Source organism: Sturnira hondurensis, unplaced genomic scaffold (assembly GCF_014824575.4).
Source record: "Sturnira hondurensis isolate 20B ecotype Veracruz unplaced genomic scaffold, ASM1482457v3 Scaffold0003693, whole genome shotgun sequence".
NCBI classification, from domain to species: domain Eukaryota; kingdom Metazoa; phylum Chordata; class Mammalia; order Chiroptera; family Phyllostomidae; genus Sturnira; species Sturnira hondurensis.
Genome location: NW_028076324.1, coordinates 9,310,209 through 9,328,134, shown reverse-complemented (window position 1 = coordinate 9,328,134; position 17,926 = coordinate 9,310,209). Strand labels below are relative to the sequence as shown.

The following is a 17,926-nucleotide window of genomic DNA, read 5'->3' as shown; positions in this document are numbered from 1 at the left end:
GCCGCTGTGGCTGAGCCGGCGGGGTCCTTGGTTCTGCTTGCCCATTGGTTGTCTGTGGTGCTGGTGGTCGGGAGGGACGGTGGCCTCATTGAACACCTTGTAATTTCTTGTGCCACCAGAATCTTTAGCCTGCAGGGTCTTGTGGGCCGAATGGGCTCAGCACCTTTGTCAGTCCATCGTCCATCGCCGCTGCAGGCACTTAGTAGTCACTGGGTGGAATAGAACGAACTGGTTCCTGCAGCGAAGTGCCAGCCTTTCAGGGGTTGCTGCAGTCACTGCGGTGGGAGTTAGGGCCTCTCAGGACCATGAGGTCTCAGGTGAGCACAGCAGGCCACCTGAACCTGGAGTTTAGGGCCTGGGACAGAGGCCTTTCGGAGGCAGCCTAGAGGCCCATCCACCAAACTCGGCTGCCTTAGGCTCCAGGTGACTCACCTGGGCCCAGAACAGGGTCCCTGTCCTTATTTGACATTTGGGAAAGAGAGAAGAACTACACATTACAAAAACCCCTCCTGGCCCCCAAATGTCCTAGCCTCGTGGGGGCAATGCCAGGTCCCGGCATATGCAGGCCCAGAGCAGCTCAGAAACCTGGCAGTTTTCCAGGTGGGAGGTACTGGCATTGGGGCAGTTCCTCGACGCGGCAAAGCGCTGGGCATCCCTTTTCTTAGCACTAAACGCCACTAGATCCCCCCTGTTGTTGGGACAGCTCCAAATACAGCCCACTGTTGTCCCAGGTCAATAGGCATTCGGCGCTCCCACTGAGGCCAAGAACCTCATGCTTGGAAACTGAGTCTTGGTGACACCCAGCTACAGAGATAGGGGCCTGGAGTGTGTGCCTGCTCAACTTTTGCTCAGACTCATAGAAACAGATTGTTAGGATTGGAGTGGTCTCAGAGGACCTGTTTCTGCAAGCACTGTCCAGTCTTTTCTTAAATACCTCTGGAGAGGGGGCACTCACTACCTCTAGAGGCCACCTGATTGGTGTTTAGCCCACATTAGGAAAGTTTGTCTCCTTTGAATGCAGGTGGCTGTAGCGTCCATTCCACTGGGGTTTATGTTTCTAGGTGGCCTTTGAAACAAACAAACATCCAATACCCTGTATCTTCCTTTTTCTTGGTCTGTGTTCCCGAAATGAACCTATTTCAGAGCCAGCTCCTCAGCCTCTGCTCTTGGTGGGAACCCAAGGGGTACATCCCAACCCTGCATCGGGAGTTTGGAGAAGTGGGGACAACTCATTCCCTTATGAGGTATTGATCGGATTGCCCTGTGGCATGGCATCTGCGTTAAAGGGGCTTGAGAATGTTCTAGGTTGGGAGAGTCTGTGATTTTGCGAGTGTAGGACAAGGATGAGCAGCGGCAGCTCTCGCTGGTGCTGTGAGCTCGTGCTGTCCCATCAGATGTGGGTGTTCTCAGAGACAAAGGGGGCCAGTTAGAGGAGAAGTCATAAGGTTGAAGGTGCCCAGGGCACAGCCCTATTGGGGAGCCAAGCTTCCTGGCCAGATGCCCAGGATTGCGGGGGCCATTCTGGGAGGAAAGGCACAAGAACAAGTTCCAGATCCAGCCAGGGAGCTGGTGGGCGTCTATGGCTCCAACCTCCGCCAGGTGTCAAGCAAGAGAAGGGTCTTAAACCAGGACTTTGTGCAGTGGTAGGGGACTCTGAGGCCACCCAGGACACACAGGCCCCATGCTTCTCTCTTCTCGGCTGTGAGCTCACAAGTCTGGAAGGGTGAAGGCTGAGAGCTGGATTCTTTCCCAGAATGCACGACTACTGCATCATTTTAAAAAATGTTTTCAAGCAGCTAAACAGGATGCTGGGTTTCAGAGATGGGAGGAGGAAACAGGCACCCTCCGAAGGCTGGGGTTCAGGGTGAGGTGGGGACGAGATCCAGGGCCAGAGGGCGTCTGACAGAGGTTCCTTGGCGTCTGGCATTTTGTTTTGTGTTCTCTGCAGTCCCATCACCTCAGGACATGCTGGAGAGGGAAAAGTACAGGCCAAGTTATTACTGGTTTCATTTTTCCTTTATTTGAAATTTTTATGAGAGTTTACCAGAGTCAGACTAATGACATATGCCAGGAAGCACAATCTGAAATGCTCCCTGTTATTGTTTTCTAAAGAAAGTGGAAACTAGTGTCCCATGGGTGTGGGATCCAAAAGCATGGTCTCATCCAGCCTTGCTGCACCCTTAGCAGCAAGGGTGGCAGCTGCCCTCCAAGTTCTGCCACCTGCCACCCACCTTCCAGGTGTGGTTCTGAAGGGGACCTCTGTCTTGGTGCCCCCGCAGAACAGGCCTCAGGGCTGGCGCCCTCGGTCAGACTGGAGGGAACCCATCCACACCCATCCACACCCCGCCCACCAGTCCACTTATCTATCCCTCCGTCCACCTGCCCATCTGTCCTTCCACCTACTCATTCATCATCCATCCACATAGCCATCTATCCAACTCCCATCTGTCCATCATTTTGTACAATTTCGTCTTTTGTGCCTTTAATCATTTCTACCTGAAGATACCCAGGAGGGGGTCTAATTCTGTTGATTGTTGCACCTGCTGACTTTTGCTCAGGGTGGATGATCCCCTGGTGTGTTTTTCGCCTGGATGCAAACTCATAGCCAGAAAGCATGGATTGAGATGGTCTTTTCAAAAATGCCTTGAGAACTGTGTTTGCTCAGTATCCCCATGGCAGTACTGGTCTAAGACTGTTTCTGATGTTTGCTTTGTAGCTTGGGGCTTCCTGCATCACGTGGGTAGTATTAAGGCGTGTTGCAGATTTGTAGGAGAGAGTGTGGTCAAGGATTAATGCTGCACATTCCAAAGAAAGGTGTGGCTCTTACCCAGCTCCTGGGAGGCCACCTCAGAGTCCTGGGAATGTCCCGCCTGATAAGAGTGACTTTGTTTACCTGAGATTTTGGTTTACGTTAGATAGGCTATGCTAGTTAGGTGGCTTAGGGTGGGCCTCGTCGGATTGGCCTCTTGAGGGGCTAGAACAAAAGTCAGCCACGTGGGCTGTCAGCCCTGCATATGTGACTGACCCCAGTAGTACCCTGGACACCAAGGCTGAGGTGAGTGGCACCCCCGGTTGGCAACACTTCCTGAGTATTGCCCGCCTTTTTGCTGGGGGAATTAGGGGTTGTCCTACTGCTGATTTTTACCCGAATCCATCCTCCTGTTGTAATAAACCATAATCGTGAGCATAGCAGCTTTGCCAAGTTCTGTCCGTCCTTCCAGCAAATCACTGAACTCAAGGCAAGTCTTCAGAGCCCTCAACACACAAGAAGGCTTTTCCTGGCATTGAGAATCAGACAGAGACGCGGAGACAGGCTGTGGGCAGGCTGGGTTTGGCTAGGGTGGGCTCCACTTATGACATGTCAAACAAAAAAGCCTCCAAGATCTCTCTGTTCCCTACCCACCTTGTTTCCTGATCTTCTGCGACTGGAGCAGACCTGTGGAAGAGAGGAGGAGTCTTAACATCATCTGCCCACTTTTGAGAGGCTTGGCGTTTGTCTTTGAGCCCCATGATGGCTGGCACAGCTTCGTCTTTATCTGGCACAAAGCTAGTGTCAGCGTGTGTCTCTGAGAGACACATGAGCCAGGGCAGGCAGTCATAGGAGACTGGCCATGGCCCTTCTCTAAAGCAAAACAAAGCCAGTAATGTGGCTCAGGACCCGCCAGGCCTGGAGAAGCCAAACACACCCACAAGGACTCGCACAAAGGTCACCTACGAGGACCTTCACCTGAGACCACAGCTTGGTCTCTCGGTGGCACCAGCTGCCCTTGGTCCCTGTGCTTGGCTTGTGCTGAATGCTGGGAAGAGGAGGGGATGGTCCCAAGATAGAGCCAATGCCCGTGGGAGCCTGAGGGCAGAAGGAGGGTTTGACAGGGACCAAATGCAGGAGGCAGACCTGACAGACAGGAAAGTTGGGAGGGTCTTCCCAGGGCGAGGGCGGGGGTGGAGCCCTGCTGCTTGTCTACACTCTGAAGGACTTTCAGTAGGTATTTGGTGGGTTTAAAAAAAAAAGAAGGTGGAGGGAGGGAATGGGAGCAACTGCTTCAGAGGCACAGGGTGTCCTTCTGGGCTAAACTAGAAAGAGGGATGTTCTGGAACCAGAAAGAGGAACTGCCATTGTGAATGCACTAAATGGTATACTTTAAAATGAGTCACTGCATGGCCCTGGCTGGTGTGGCTCAGTGGATTGAATGCTGGCATGCAAGCCAAAGGGTCACAGGTTCTATTCCTGGTCAGGACACATGCCTGGGTTGCGGGTCGGGTCCCCAGTGGGGAGTTGTGTAAGAAGCAACCACACATTGATGCTTCTCTCCCTCTTTCTCTCTCCCTTCCCCTCTGTCTAAAAATAAGTAAATAAAATCTTTAAAAAAATGACTCATTGTGTGTTTTGTGAATTTTACCTCAATTAAAAATAAGTGAGTGAGGGGCGCTGGCTGGGTGGTTCAGTCGGTTACAGTGCTGACCCGATACACCAAGGTTGTGGGTTTGATCCCCAGTCAGGGCCCATCAAGCATCAACCAATGAAAGCATAAATGGGTGGAAAAGCAAATCAGTGTTTCTGTCTCTCTATCCCTTCATCTTTCTCCCTAAAATCAATAAATAAAAATACTCAGTCAGGGCACATGCCTGGGTTGCAGGCCAGTTCTCAGCAGGGGACTTACAAGAGGCAACCATACATTGATGTGTCTCTCCTTCTCTCCTTCCCTTCCTCTCTAAAGATAAATAAATAAATAAAATCTAAAAATAAATAAAAATAAATACAAGAGCCTGTATTTATTTTCAACCCGGGGGCTGGTGTGGCTCAGTGGATTGAGTGCTGGCCTGCGAACCAAAGGGCCACTAGTTCAATTCCCGGTCCGGGCACAGGCCTGGGTTGCAGGCCAGGTCCCCAGGTTGGGGGCGTGCAAGAGGCAACCCACTGATGTTTCTCTCCCTCTCTTTCTCCCTTCCTCTCTCTTTAAAAATAAATAAAAATAAAATCTTTTAAAAATAATAAAGAGAAACAACTCTTTCAATAATGACATATGTATATTTTACAATAAATAAGTGAGTGAGGCAAGCCCAGGAGGCGGGCAGGTTCTGGAAGCATGAGCCCCATGGACCTTTCCCGGGCGGTTACCAAGATCTGTTTACACGTTGTCCAGCGCAGGTGCGCTGAGCCCTGAAACCTGGCAGGTGACCGAGGATTGAATTTCTAAATTTTATTTATTGTTAATTCTTCAAATTGAAATAGTGGCCTCTGAGGTGGGCCCCTGTGGGACAGCGCAGGGTGCAGGGAAGAGTGACCCCAACATTGAGCATTTACAGTAGAGCAGGCATCACGCTGGCTGGCTCACACCTGTGTCTGTGTCTCTCCATCCTGATAACATCGGCATCAGGAAAACACGGTGACATCAGGATTGCTTTTACTGGGCACTCCAGTGGGCTCGGCACCCCTCGCTGGGTGTCAGCCCCCACGTGTGGTCAGTTGCGTGCTTACCTGTGCTCTGCGGGGGCCGCCTCTGGCTTCTCTTCTGGCCTGGGCAGGACGAACTCCGGCTGCGGCCTTGCACTGGGGACAGAGAGAGGTGACTAGGGATGACAAGGTGGTGTGCGCGAAGGGGATCAAGGTTCCCATTGGCCTCTCTGGCCCGGGCCCACCATTCCCGAGGGCAGCTTGGACAGGGTTTTGCTGCCCCCAACAACTGCTGGGACCAGGAGGGTGGAGAGACCTGATCGCCCAGAGGTTAATGAAGATGAGGCAGCTGTGAGGAAGGGGCGTGGGGGCGGACAGGGGAGAGGGAAAGTCCAAGAACCATTTCCTTGGAGCATGTATCTCAGCTCATCAACCTGGGAGGCATCTCTGTGTGTGTTCCAGGGATGCTGTCGCCCCCTGTGCTAGGACTCCAGAAGGTGGGCGCCCTGCTTGCGTTATATTTCTGTGCCTGTTCATAGCCGCAGCTTGGGAGTCAGGAGAAGCATGACTCAGGGGGAGAGAGAGAGAGAGAGAGAGAGAGGCAGAAAGAAACAGGAAGAGAGAGATGGAGGGAGGGAGGGAGGAGGAAAGAAAAAGAACAAGGAAAGAGTTATTACTACTTCACATTCATTATGATGGCTACTATATTACAAAAACGGAAAGTAACGACAAGGATGGGGAGAAAGGGGAGCTCCGTGCCTTGCCAGTGAGAACGTAAAATGGTGCAGCCACTGTGGAAAACAGCATGGTCCCGCTCACAGGAAGGCCCTGGAGGAGTCAGATCCACAAGAGGCAGGAAGTGGACGGTGGGGGCCGGGGCGGGGGAGGGGTGGGAGTCAGTGTGTGATGGGGACGGAGTGTCAGTGTGGGAAGGTGAGAAGGTTCTGGAGGCGGATGGTGGGGACGGCTGCACAACAGTGGGAACGTACTTATGGCCACTGAACTGTGCACTTAAGAAAATAGATAAAATGGTGAACTTGACGTTATGTAAATGTTATTGCAAGTAAAAAAATTTTTTTAGTTAAAAAATGTTTTAAATTACAGGGCAGAAGGAAAGAGGAAAAGGAGGGAGGAAGGAAGGGAGGAGGCAAGAAGGAGCAAAGAGCTAGGAGAGGAGTGAGGACAAATTCCCGAATAGCAAGGGATGGCGACCCCTGCCTGCACCTCAGCCCCACCTCCCTGGTGCTGCCCTCTGTCACATTAAGTGACACTGTGAGCCCGCTGTACTTTTGCTCATTACTTTTGTCTTATCTGCCGACATCACCCCTCCCTGTCCCCAGGGCCTGCTTTCCTCACCAGGTGAGGTGTCATTCTCCTTTGCCATTTAAAGGAACTTCTGGTCTAGGACTCTATCTTAGTTGCCTCTGTGACCCTGTGTTCTCTCACGGGGCCAGACAGTGATACATACTGTCTACCCACTGCGAGCCCCACCTCTCTCACAGACTTGCTGTGTGGCTGTGGGCAGGTGCCTGGCCCTCTCTGAGCCTCGGATACCCAGGCTGTAAGATGTTGTCAGCATCCTGGGCCTGCCCGGCTCTTGGGAGGGATGTGACAGTATCCAGCAGATGGCACAAGGACTCCATAACTGGGTGGGACCAGACTAGCCCTGAAGGTCTGTGACAATCACGGACAGGGAGGTGATAAGGTTTTAAAGGGGCGTGTCTGGGCCTTTCAGGGTGAGTATGGAGCTGGTGCTGCCTCTGTAAGGGGAGAACTTATCATCGTCATCATTGCTGTGAGCCCACCAATTTTTTTAACTTTACTACACTGTTTCTGATTTTTCACAATAACCCTCAAGGTCATTGTGAACTTTTTATTTGCCTAGTGTCCCTCTGTGACTAAGTAAGGAAGCCTGAATCTGAACTTGGGTCTCAAGAGAAGTCCTCAAGAGAAGACTCCAAGTCCTCAAGAGAAGAGCAGGGCCTCCGGTGTGACATCAGTCCCTGCTGAGCCAAAGCCTCTGGCTGCCCCCCACATGCCAGCCCAGCTCCGCGCCAGCCCCCACCCACCCTGACAGGGCCACTCTGCACAGACCTTTCTCTCCTGGCCTTCAGCCTTTCCTCTTCATACCTGGAAGAGAGAAGGAGCCGCATGTGAGACACAGCCCTTCTTTCCCAGTAGGCACACTGCCTGGGGAGTTCTGGGTATAAACTGGGCTTCAGAGCAGCAAGTACAGCCAGAGCTGACAGTCTGCTGGCCTTTCCACGCTTCCTGAGCTGCTTTGCAAGCCCCCTGGAGCAGGGAATATCTGTTTTGTTGGCATATTCCAGCATCTGGTATAGATGCAACCAGCAGGCATTTTTTTTTCCTGATCTAGTGATTGAAGAGTGCCGTTATAAAGCAACACACTCATTGACATGGGTTGGTCTACAAACCCCTCCCTCCACCAGGGCAAAGTATTTCCGCAAAGGGTCCGAGAGTAAATATTTTCAGCTTTGCAGGTCAGTCTTGGTTGTACTAACACAATTCATTTGCAGCTTGAAAACAGCCATAGATGATCTGTTAAAAAATGGGTGTGGCTGTGTGCCAATAAAACTTTATAAAAACAAGTCATGAGCCATGGCTTGCTGGCCCTGCCCTGCACTAGATCCCCAGGCACACACTATTCTCTAACCTCACATGCTCCTGTTTCACTGATTCCCTCTGTCCTGCTGCTCCGCCACTCATATCTGGTTCCTGGGTGGCCGTGTTCAGCTGAGTGGGGACCTCAGGTGCTTGGGAGCACTGAGGATGCCGGTGGGGGCACTCAAAGGGCATGGGGACACTTACTGTAGCACGCAGTCTGGGATCTGCACATGTTCCATGGGGATGAGCTGCTCCAGGTCTTCCAAGCTGTGCACGTATTGGATCTTGCTGATGAATTTGACGCTGCCAGGAGGAGAAGGAGGTGTTGTGGTCCAGAGCCAGGAGGAGCGGTGGTGGACAGGCAGGCACACGTAACCCGATCTGAGGATGCCCTGAGCACCTGTGCTCAAATCGCCTCCCTGCCCCACCACCTACCCCTACTGCAGTGGACAGAGCAGAGCCTTGGGTCCCCCCACACTAGAGGAGAAGGATCCCGGGTTGTGTGTCTGACCCCGACCCCTGCTGAGCTGAGGTACTTGTTTAAAGGAAGCAGAGCAGCAAGAGGTCCTACCAGACTCCAGGCTGTCTCTCTCCACCCACCCTAAGAAGTGCCCCGCTGTGTCAATTTTCCAAGAACGCCTTCCTGGCGCTCTCATCACCACTGGGGACCACAGTCACCGTTTGAGCACAGAAAAGCAAATGTGGGGCTGCTGACTCCCCTTCAATCTCTCGGGACGGCGTCTCGCTGTTGGAACCCGGACTCAGGCTGACTGGCACCAGGCGGTGCTTTGGACTCACAGTTATTTATTTATTTTTTAATTTTAACTGAAACCCAATTTTGGTGTACATAAAATACACCCTTTTTTCCAAGGAAAAATGAAATTTTGTAACAATGAGAAAAGTCATGCCAAGAGAATATAACAGTACAATACATAAGAAAGCAATCTAGTAATAGTAAAAAAAGGTAAGATAGAGTGAGATGTCTACAAGGGTGTGTCAAGAAGTTTTGTATCTGTTTTTAGGGATTAGACAAAAATTCAGCTCAAGCTTTCCGGTACCCAGTGATAAGCTCCGCAGCTTACGGCGCACAGCAGGGAAAAATAGAGCGGCTCCGCAGGAGAGGCCGGTGGCGACTGGCGAGGGGACAACAGAGACGTTTTCCCACGGGGAGTCACAGAGCGGCCATGTGCACCGGAACAAACAAGTCCAACTGCTTTCATGCAGTTCGGATTTATTTTTTTAGTAAAAAAATTATTCTCAGAGCCCAAGGCCTCCCTCCGGCTGGCATGACAGAAGGGTAAATTGCAAACAGGCAGGGAGTGAGTCGGGTTGTCCACTCCGTACCTGAATGTGTCCAGGTCCAGCAGGCTCTGAGCGGGGACTGATGGGGTTTGTTAGGAAGGTTTTTTTGTGGTTCTCAGAGCCGGCACCTGCTGCCCTGAGCACTGGTCTATAAATAGAGGCAAAAACCACATCATGATATTGTGGTCTCACCCACCGCGCCCATCAGTGGGAAGAGACACCCGAATGAATCTGCTGTGACCGTGCTGTCTGCCTGTGCACGGAGCTTTCTGTCTCACTGAGGGGGCGGGGGTGGGAGGGAGAACTCCAGGTCAGCGGGCGGCACTTTCCCGAACTCTGATCAGCCTGGAACACACACGGGTGTTCTTGCAGATACAGTTGCAGAACCTCAGGACCAGACTGACTGCAGCTCAGAATCCGTCTCTACTTCCCTTGGCTTTTTAACAGAGAGGTTCACTTCCCCACCTCCCTTCTTTTTCAGTTTGAAAGCTCAAAACAAGGCCCTCAAAATTTATCATGGGAATAGCAACCAAGAGTGAGTGAATGACCTGCCTTGAATGAGGGGACATTGAGGACGGAATGTAATTCTGTTAGACTGAAGTGCATGCTCACCGTTTGCCCAGTGGGTTTGTCGTTAGCACAAATGCTCCATAACCAGTGTGTTATGCACCTGCTTTCACTAACACTAGGAGTCCTTAAGCACAGACCCTGAATTCGCCTTCTCACAAATGCTTCCTGCTGTGAGTGTCTTTCAAAGCCAAGTACAGCCCTGACTGACTCTTAAACTCATCACAGATTCTTGACTGGGAATGTGGAAAGGAAGGATCTTGATCCAATTCAGTGTTTGGAGTGACATTAAATTAAATGCACATTCAACGTTTATGTGATTGACTACGACATTTAACATGCCAAATGTTGTTTTCTTTGATCTGCTTTTCCAGGGGCTTCTGTATTGTTCCGTAAAAGGGGAGCCCGCGGGCTCGGCGTGTGCTGCCCCTGCACACTGCAGGGGAGACCTGGGCTCCCGGTGCTCGTGAGCGATTACCTGGAAGCCTAGAATTGTCCCACCTGGTAAGAGTGCCTTGGGTCACCTAGGTCCTGGGGTGCTGCCCTCTAGTCTGTGCTATTCATGGTGGGGGCCTTGGGCCATGTAATGCCAGTGTGATTTCTGTAGTGGCTGGAGACCGAGTGACTAGGGTGGGCCACTTGGTCCTCCATCCCTGTATGCCACGGTGAGCCTCCTGGCGGGTGGCACTTCCACATGCCGTCCCGCGTCCCTGTTGGGAGAACTAAGGGCTCAGCACGACTCCACTGGGAGGGGACAACTGGAAGCTCATTTCTGGTTTCTCCTGGACCCCCATTCGCACCCTTTTCTGTTGCCAATCTTCATTTCCACCCTCCCGCTGTGATAAACTGTACCTGTGAGTGTAGCAGCTTTTCTGAGCTCTGTGAATCCTCCCGGTGAGTCATGAATCCCAAAGGGGGTTCACGCGTCAGTTCACTGAATTATTTTATTGGCCAGGAGTAGGTCAGACCCTCCTGGCACCCTAATAATATGTATTTAGTGTAAAGAAGCTGGGAAATGCAGATTAAAAAAAAAAAGACTGACACACAGGTCACACTCTCACCTGATGAAAGGGCGGGAGATGGCCAGTACGGTGCGGATGAACCAGGAAGGGTGGACGATGATTAGGGACTTCAGGTTTTTCCGTAATCTGTGTGGGAAGGCAGAGGAAGCAAGGTGGGCTCCCAGGGGCAAGCCCTGGGGGGAGGGGCTCACTGGTGTTGCCTCCTCTCCACCCCCGTAGGTGCCATGATTTTACAGGGGAGGCAAGTCTCTGTGAAGCTAAGCCCCTTGGTGGGGTCTGCAAGTGGCAGAGCTGGCTCTGTCCTGCGTGAGAACCTGAGCTTTTGACTGCAAGGCCACGCCATCTCCCGTTCCTGAAAGTTTTTCAGGGGCACCCTTGTTCTGACCACCTGTGTGGTCTTGTTGAATTGTGTTCCCCCCCAATACACATGTTGCAGCCCTAACCCCCGGGACCTCAGGACAGACCCTGTTTGGAAAACAGATCATTGCAGAAGTAATGACCTTAACTGAGGTCACACCAGAGCAGGGGGGGGCTCCAACACAAAATGAGTGGTGTACTTAAAACAAGGGGACATTGGGACACAGACACACACAAGGAGATGCCACGTGGAAATGAAGGTAGAGATTGGGGTGACGTGTCCACAAGCAAAGGGACGCCGAGGACTGCCAGGGACCACTAGGAGCTGGGAGAGACGGGGCAGATTGTCGCTTGGGGCCTCGGAGGAACCAGCCCTGCTGACAGCTCGGCTCCGGGTCCCCTTGCACCTGAGGCGGGCCCCCAGCCCTCCTGCTCACCTTCTGTCGATCATCTGGTAGCACTTCTTCAGCCAGCTGATGCCCGGCATCCTCCGCCGGGGGGTGGCGCCGTTCAGGTACACAATCATGTAATCCTCTGCCACCAGCAGTTCCAAACTGCTGATGACGTACCTGGTCACAGGGCACGGAAGAAAGGGGACCCAGTGAGAGCAGCCCAGGGTTAGAAAGCCCCAGGTCCTGGGACCGAACCCCTGTGGCACCTGCCCCCTTTGCCACCCCGTGCCCCAGCTGTGCCAGCCACACCTGTTCAGGAACCATTGGCGGTCCTGGCACACCCAGGACAGGGTGGATGTGAACAACCCGGCCTGCCGCAGATTTGTGTCAGTGGGTGTAACAGTTGTGTTGAGCATTTACTACATGCCATGCTTTACATGCATGACTTCGCTTAATGCCTCCGCTAATTCCAGGGGTGGGCCTCCACAGCCCCAGATACAGCTGGGGAACAGGCACCCACAGCAGATGGTCCACTGCACCGGACATTAGGGACCTGGGGTCCATCCCAGCTCCATCTCTCCCTGAGCGATTTCAGGCAGATCCTTTCTACTCTCAGCCTCTACTTTTCCACCTGTAACTGGGGAGACTGGGTTCTCCCATATCTCAGGCCACTTCCCATTTCGACCTCCCACAGGTACCTCCTCATCCTCTGGTCCACCTGGCACCCAAGCCCCACTGTGTAAGAAGGAAATTGTCATGGTAATGATAATGAGGAATCATGGTTTACTGAGCTCTTACTGTTATCTGCCAGGTGCTTTGTATGTATTATCTTTCTCTGTCTTAATAAAACCGTGCCTGTGTCCTTGGGCAAGTGACTTACTCTCTGTGCCTCAGACTCCGCCCCTGGAGGAGGGGACGACCCTACCCCACAGGGCTGTGGTGAGGGTGGAATGCATTATCGCATACTCAGTACTTAGCTTCGTGGATGCCACATAGAAATACTCAATAAATGACAGTGATGATGACAGCTGCACCAAGGAGGCCCAGTGGGTGAGCAGGGGACTCAGATCCAGGCCTGCTGGTGGCCCAGCCCCTCCCTGGTGGCAGGCAGTGCCCCCTCCCAGCATGGTTCTTGCGGGCTGGTCCAGCCCACTGCTGGGACTCTCGGAAATGCCGGTGACTGGCACGGAGCAGATGGGCCACTTACAGGAAGAGGTGCTCCATGATGTAGTGGTAGTCGGGGGAGCTGCTGTCTGGGAGGAAGCAGGCCGCAAACACGATGATGGCGTTGAGACCTTCGCCATAGTACCCTGGGGAGAAGCAGCCAGTGAGTGGCCCCAGGCAGAGGTGGGCAGAGCCCTCTCTGAGCTTCCAACTGCCCCATGCCCCTGACCTGGCTCTGCCTTTGGTAGGGAACACCAGCCACTCTCATCGGTACCCTCATCAACACCCCTGCATGCACCCGGCACCCAAGACGCATACCTATATAAGTTCCACCCTCGCCCACCCAGAGATGTGTGCTTAACATCCCGTGGCTCATGGAGAGCCTGGAGTTCAGAGAGGCCTGCTGTCTGGGGGGCTCTGGTGGCTCAGCTGCAGCCGAGAGGGGGCCCTGGGGTGTGGTCTCACCTCCATGGGTCACCACCCTCATGTAGGGACGGATCATGTGCAGGTCGATGCGGTGCTCTTGTTCTCCGATGATCACTGTCCGCCACAGGCGCCCGTTGGCAGCACCGCCATCCTCCGCCGAGCCGTCCCCAAACAGGTCCGCGCTGTCCCCAGGCATGTTCTTGGCAGCAGCCACGGGGGTGTCATCTGGAAGTGGGCCAGGGGGTGAGTAGAAGGGACACCTGAGTCAGATGTCTCGCCCCAGGCTCTCCCAGCCGCCTTTGCTGCCTGTGGATGCAGAACCTGCACCGCTCCCTGGGCCACAGGCAAAACACTCATCCCACACTCCACTCACAACAGTGTCAGCCCGAGGCTGTTGGGGAAAATGGGGGACCGGGGAGACAAAAAGTCACTCCTGCAGAATTTTTTTCAAGCCATGAAATCCAGGAAAATGCTCTGGGTGGATGCTGGGCAGTTGACCGGTGAGGTGGAGCTCATCTCTGTGGAGCACTTGCTCTGTGACTTCGCACACGGCTTCTCCTCTGGGCGCATCTGTCCTTCGCAGGGCTCTCAGCCACTCTGAGAGGGCCCGCTTCTTTCCCAACCTTCCTTTTGCAGGCTTCCTGCTCTAGGAAATGGCTCAGCCACATTCCTAGCTGCTCAGGCCCCCAGACACAGGCATCACCATGAACTCCCTCTTCCCTAATGCACAGGAAACCAATAGTGATGGAAAGGAGACTGGGACTCACATTAAGGGGGTGGACCAGAAGGAAGAAAAAAATGAGCAAACAGAAAAATATGAAGAAACAAGAATTCAAAAAAATGAGGAGAGGCTTAGAAACCTCCAGGACATCTTTAAACGCTCCAACATCAGAATTATAGGGGTACCAGAAGGGGAAAAGGAACAGCCACAAGTGGAAAACTTATTTGAACAAATAATAAAGGAGAACTTCCCCAGTCTGGCAAAGGAAATAGACTTCCAGGAAATCCAGGAAGCTCAGAGAGTCCCAAAGAAGTTGGACCCAAGAAGGAACACACCAAGGCACATCATAATTACATTAGCCAAGATTAAAATGAAGGAGAGAATCCTAGAAGCAGCAAGAGATAAGGGGACAGTCACCTACAAAGGAGTTCCCATCAGACTGTCAGCGGATTTCTCAAAAGAGACCTTACAGGCAAGAAGGGGCTGGAAAGAAGTATTCCAAGTCATGAAATCCAAAGACCTACAGCCAAGATTGCTTTATCCAGCAAAACTTTCATTTAGAATGGAAGGACAGATAAAGTGCTTCTCAGATAAGGTCAAGTTCAAGGAGTTCATCATCACCAAGCCCTTATTATATGAAATGCTAAAGGGACTTATATAAGAAAAAGAAGATGAAAAATATGAACAGTGAAAGGACAGCAAACTCACAGTTATTAACAACCACACCTAAAACAAAAGCAAACCAAGAGGACAGCTAGATCAGGAGTGGAACCATAGAAATGAAGAACACATGGAGGGTTAGCAACAGGGGAGTGGGAGGAGGAGAAGGGGGGAGAAGGTACAGAAAATAAGTAGCATAGACAGTAGGTAGAAAATAGACAGGGGGAGGGCAAGAATAGTATGGGAAATATAGAATCTAAAGAACTTGTGACCCATGGACAATAAACTAAAGGGGGGGAATGGTGGAGGAGGGGTGTGCAGCGGGGAGGGGAATGAAGGGGGGGAATAGGACAACTGTAATGGCATAATCAATAAAATATATTTTAAAAAAACACAAAAAACCCCTCCCCCTTCCCTTTCTCTTTCAAGCCCACCCGCAGGCCTGTGGCTCTGCTTCCATCCCCATGGCCACCAGCACCATAGTCTTTCTCCCATGAACTGTGCTCTTGTCTTGAGTTGTCAGATCAACTAATACCTACTCAGCGAAACCTGAGCCACCTTTCAAGAGGAGCCCCCACCCCCAGTGACCCCATCTCAAGGTGTGTCACCCTGAGTATTTTTGAATTTGGGGCTAGATCACTCTCAGTAGGGGGCTGCCCTGGGCACTGCAGGGTGTTGAGCAGCATTTCTGGCCTCCACCCTGAGTCCTGACAACCAGACATCACCAAGGGCTCTCTAGGGGGCAGAATCAACCCTCTGGGAGACAGCCCTCCCCACCCTATGCCATCACCTCCCCAGTGACAACCAGCTGCAGTGGCCTCATGCACATGTATTATCTAGCACCTGTGTCTGACCCCTATGTGCACAGGTGGGCACCACCATCTATTTCTTCCACGTTCCCTCCACATCCCATCTCAGCTGAGACCTGCTCCCGAGTAAATGCTCCACAAACACTTGTGGAATCAGTTGGAGGCCCTTCCTTTTGGTATTGGTCACCCTCGAGAATAATACGCATGGAGCTGCAGCTGCAGGCAGACCCTCCTGGGGCTGTTTTGTGAGCCCAGGGTTAGGACACCTGCCCCTCTTGAGCCTGTGGGGATGGCAGGATTGCTGTAGGAGGCTGGCCTGGGAAGCCGCCTGGGGTGCTGAGTGCAGCCTGGGGCCACTCAGGTGCTGTGGGCAACCCTCGAGCTCACCTTCCCACTCCAGCTCATTGCCATTCCCTAGGAACTCCAGCGAGTCGGTCTCATCGGGGGTCTCAATGTCATCCACATTGATGTCCAAGTCATCAGGGGTGTCCAAAAAGTCATCTGACAGCAGGGAGCCCTCGCTCTGATCCAGGGAAATATTGATCTCTGGAGCGACCAGTGTCTTCCGCTTACGGTGGGCTCCGTTAAAGTTCAACGTGTTGGGAGGGGCTGCAGAGAAACAGGAAAACAGAAACAACAAAACCAAACAAAACAGGTGCTTCTTCTTTCTTTTTCTTCCTATTTCCTGACTTGGTGGGAGCTGTACCCCATTGTGTGGTAGGCTCACTACCTATATTTAGTAGATAAGAAATTGGAGGCCCAGAGAGGCTAAGCAACCAGCCCAAGGACACACAGCAACACTGCTGTGCTGACTTCATGATGGTGCCCACATGTCTCTCGCCCAGCATAGCCGCTTGCCTTGCAGACCTCAGATCAGAACAACCCAACCCCCTTCCCTGACATTCTCCCCAGGAGTCATGGCCCCTGGGATTTCTGCAGTCCTGGGCCCGCTGAGACGCGGAAAGAGCGCCCCCATTTCTGCGCACATAGAAACTCACAGGATGTGTCTTCCGCTGGACTGCCAAGTGAGTCCATCCCCGTCTCTTCCCGTAATGGCCTGCGAACCCAGCCAGGAGGGGACATTACCAGGCACCGGAAATCCAGCCATTGGAGCATGGAGTTCAGACACAACAACAAAAACAAAAGCAACAAAACTCGCTTAGTTCTGGGAATTGGGACAAAATACGTCTGTGCGTCAGCACAGAAAACCATGTAGCACCAGTGCCAGAGGCTCCCTGCAGACAACCTAGTGTGCGTTGTCTTTGTTTTTTTTTGTGATGGGGAAAGCCAAAGCTGAGGGGGAGGGAGGGTCTCTTCCCATCACACAGTTTTACACACTCTGAGATGTGAGCCACATTTTCTATGAGGTGACTCTGCAGGGTTCGGTCTCTGGTGGACTTGTCATTGTTAATGCAGGAAGAAGTTACCCAAGGGACACAGTGGTCGACCAGAAGAGGTCTCCAAGGCCAACGCTGGGGCAGTAATGACAAAAAGTCATGGAGTATTGGATGGTAAGTTAAAGTGTAAAATAAAATGTCCGTGAGACTATATGGGTATAAATAAATGATTGAAGAAATAAACATAGGAGAGAAGAGACAACTTTTCTGCACCGAAGAATCCCAAATAATGTATGTAGATTCTCTGCCCTCGGGAGACGGAAAATAACTCCCCACTCTTTAACGTGGGCTGGACAGAGTGGCTTCCTTCCAAAGAGAACCGCATGAAGGGGGACAGAGTGACTCCACAGCGCAGAGGCCCGACCAGCACACTCCAGGGGGGTCAGGTCAACGTCAACAGTGGAAGTCACGGTGACACTGGACCCAGGGCACGGTGGGACGAGAAGGGCCCTTCACTGAGGCATCTTCCTCCAGAGCCCGCCTCCCCCCACCCCTCCCCGGTCTAACCAGGAGAAAAACACCAGACAAACTCCCAGTTTAGGAATGTTCTACAAAATCCCTGACCAGTCCTCCTCAAAACTGTCAAAATGACCAAAAACAAGGAAAGTGTGAGTAACTCGTAGCTCAGAGGAGCCCATGGGGACGCAAGGACTAAATGATACACGGGGTCCTCAGTGTGTGGGGGGGGGGCAGCATCCTGGGGCCGAATGGTATCAGGAGAAAAAGACTGTAAAAATCTAAATAAACTGTGAACTTAAGTCATTAATAATGTACTAATATTGGTCCATTAATTGTAACCTGTGTGCCAGTCTAATTTAAAATATTAATCATAGGAGAAACTGGGTGCCGAGTATGGAAACTTTCTGTAATATGCGTGCAGCTTTTCTGTACATATAAAACTTCTCAAAAGTATTTTTGTCAAGTGCAGTTACATTCGATATCATTGTGCACTAGTTTCAGGTGTGTGGCACAGTGGTGAGACAGTCATACTTGACAAAGTGTCCCCCTGATATTTCCAGTACCCCAGAGTTATTACAATATTGCTGACTATATTCCCTATGCTGTACTTTACATCCCCATGACTGTTTT

At 52.1% G+C, this 17,926-nt stretch overlaps 1 protein-coding gene across 1 annotated transcript in view; it reads right to left on the bottom strand.

Moving 5' to 3' along the window:
* Positions 1-231: 231 nt before the first annotated feature.
* Positions 232-17,926, bottom strand: part of ATCAY (ATCAY kinesin light chain interacting caytaxin) — a 31,822-nt gene continuing 14,127 nt past the window's right edge. Inside the window, exons 3-13 of the mRNA XM_037042555.1 lie at positions 16,439-16,497; positions 15,828-16,049; positions 13,290-13,475; positions 12,868-12,970; positions 11,706-11,837; positions 10,951-11,037; positions 8,225-8,323; positions 7,490-7,525; positions 5,480-5,551; positions 3,404-3,436; positions 232-1,968 (exon numbers count right to left, since the gene is read on the bottom strand). Of these exons, the coding sequence (XP_036898450.1) occupies positions 1,959-1,968; positions 3,404-3,436; positions 5,480-5,551; positions 7,490-7,525; positions 8,225-8,323; positions 10,951-11,037; positions 11,706-11,837; positions 12,868-12,970; positions 13,290-13,475; positions 15,828-16,049; positions 16,439-16,497 (1,039 nt within the window). The 3' untranslated portion in view covers positions 232-1,958. The remainder of the gene's footprint in view (positions 1,969-3,403; positions 3,437-5,479; positions 5,552-7,489; positions 7,526-8,224; positions 8,324-10,950; positions 11,038-11,705; positions 11,838-12,867; positions 12,971-13,289; positions 13,476-15,827; positions 16,050-16,438; positions 16,498-17,926) is intronic.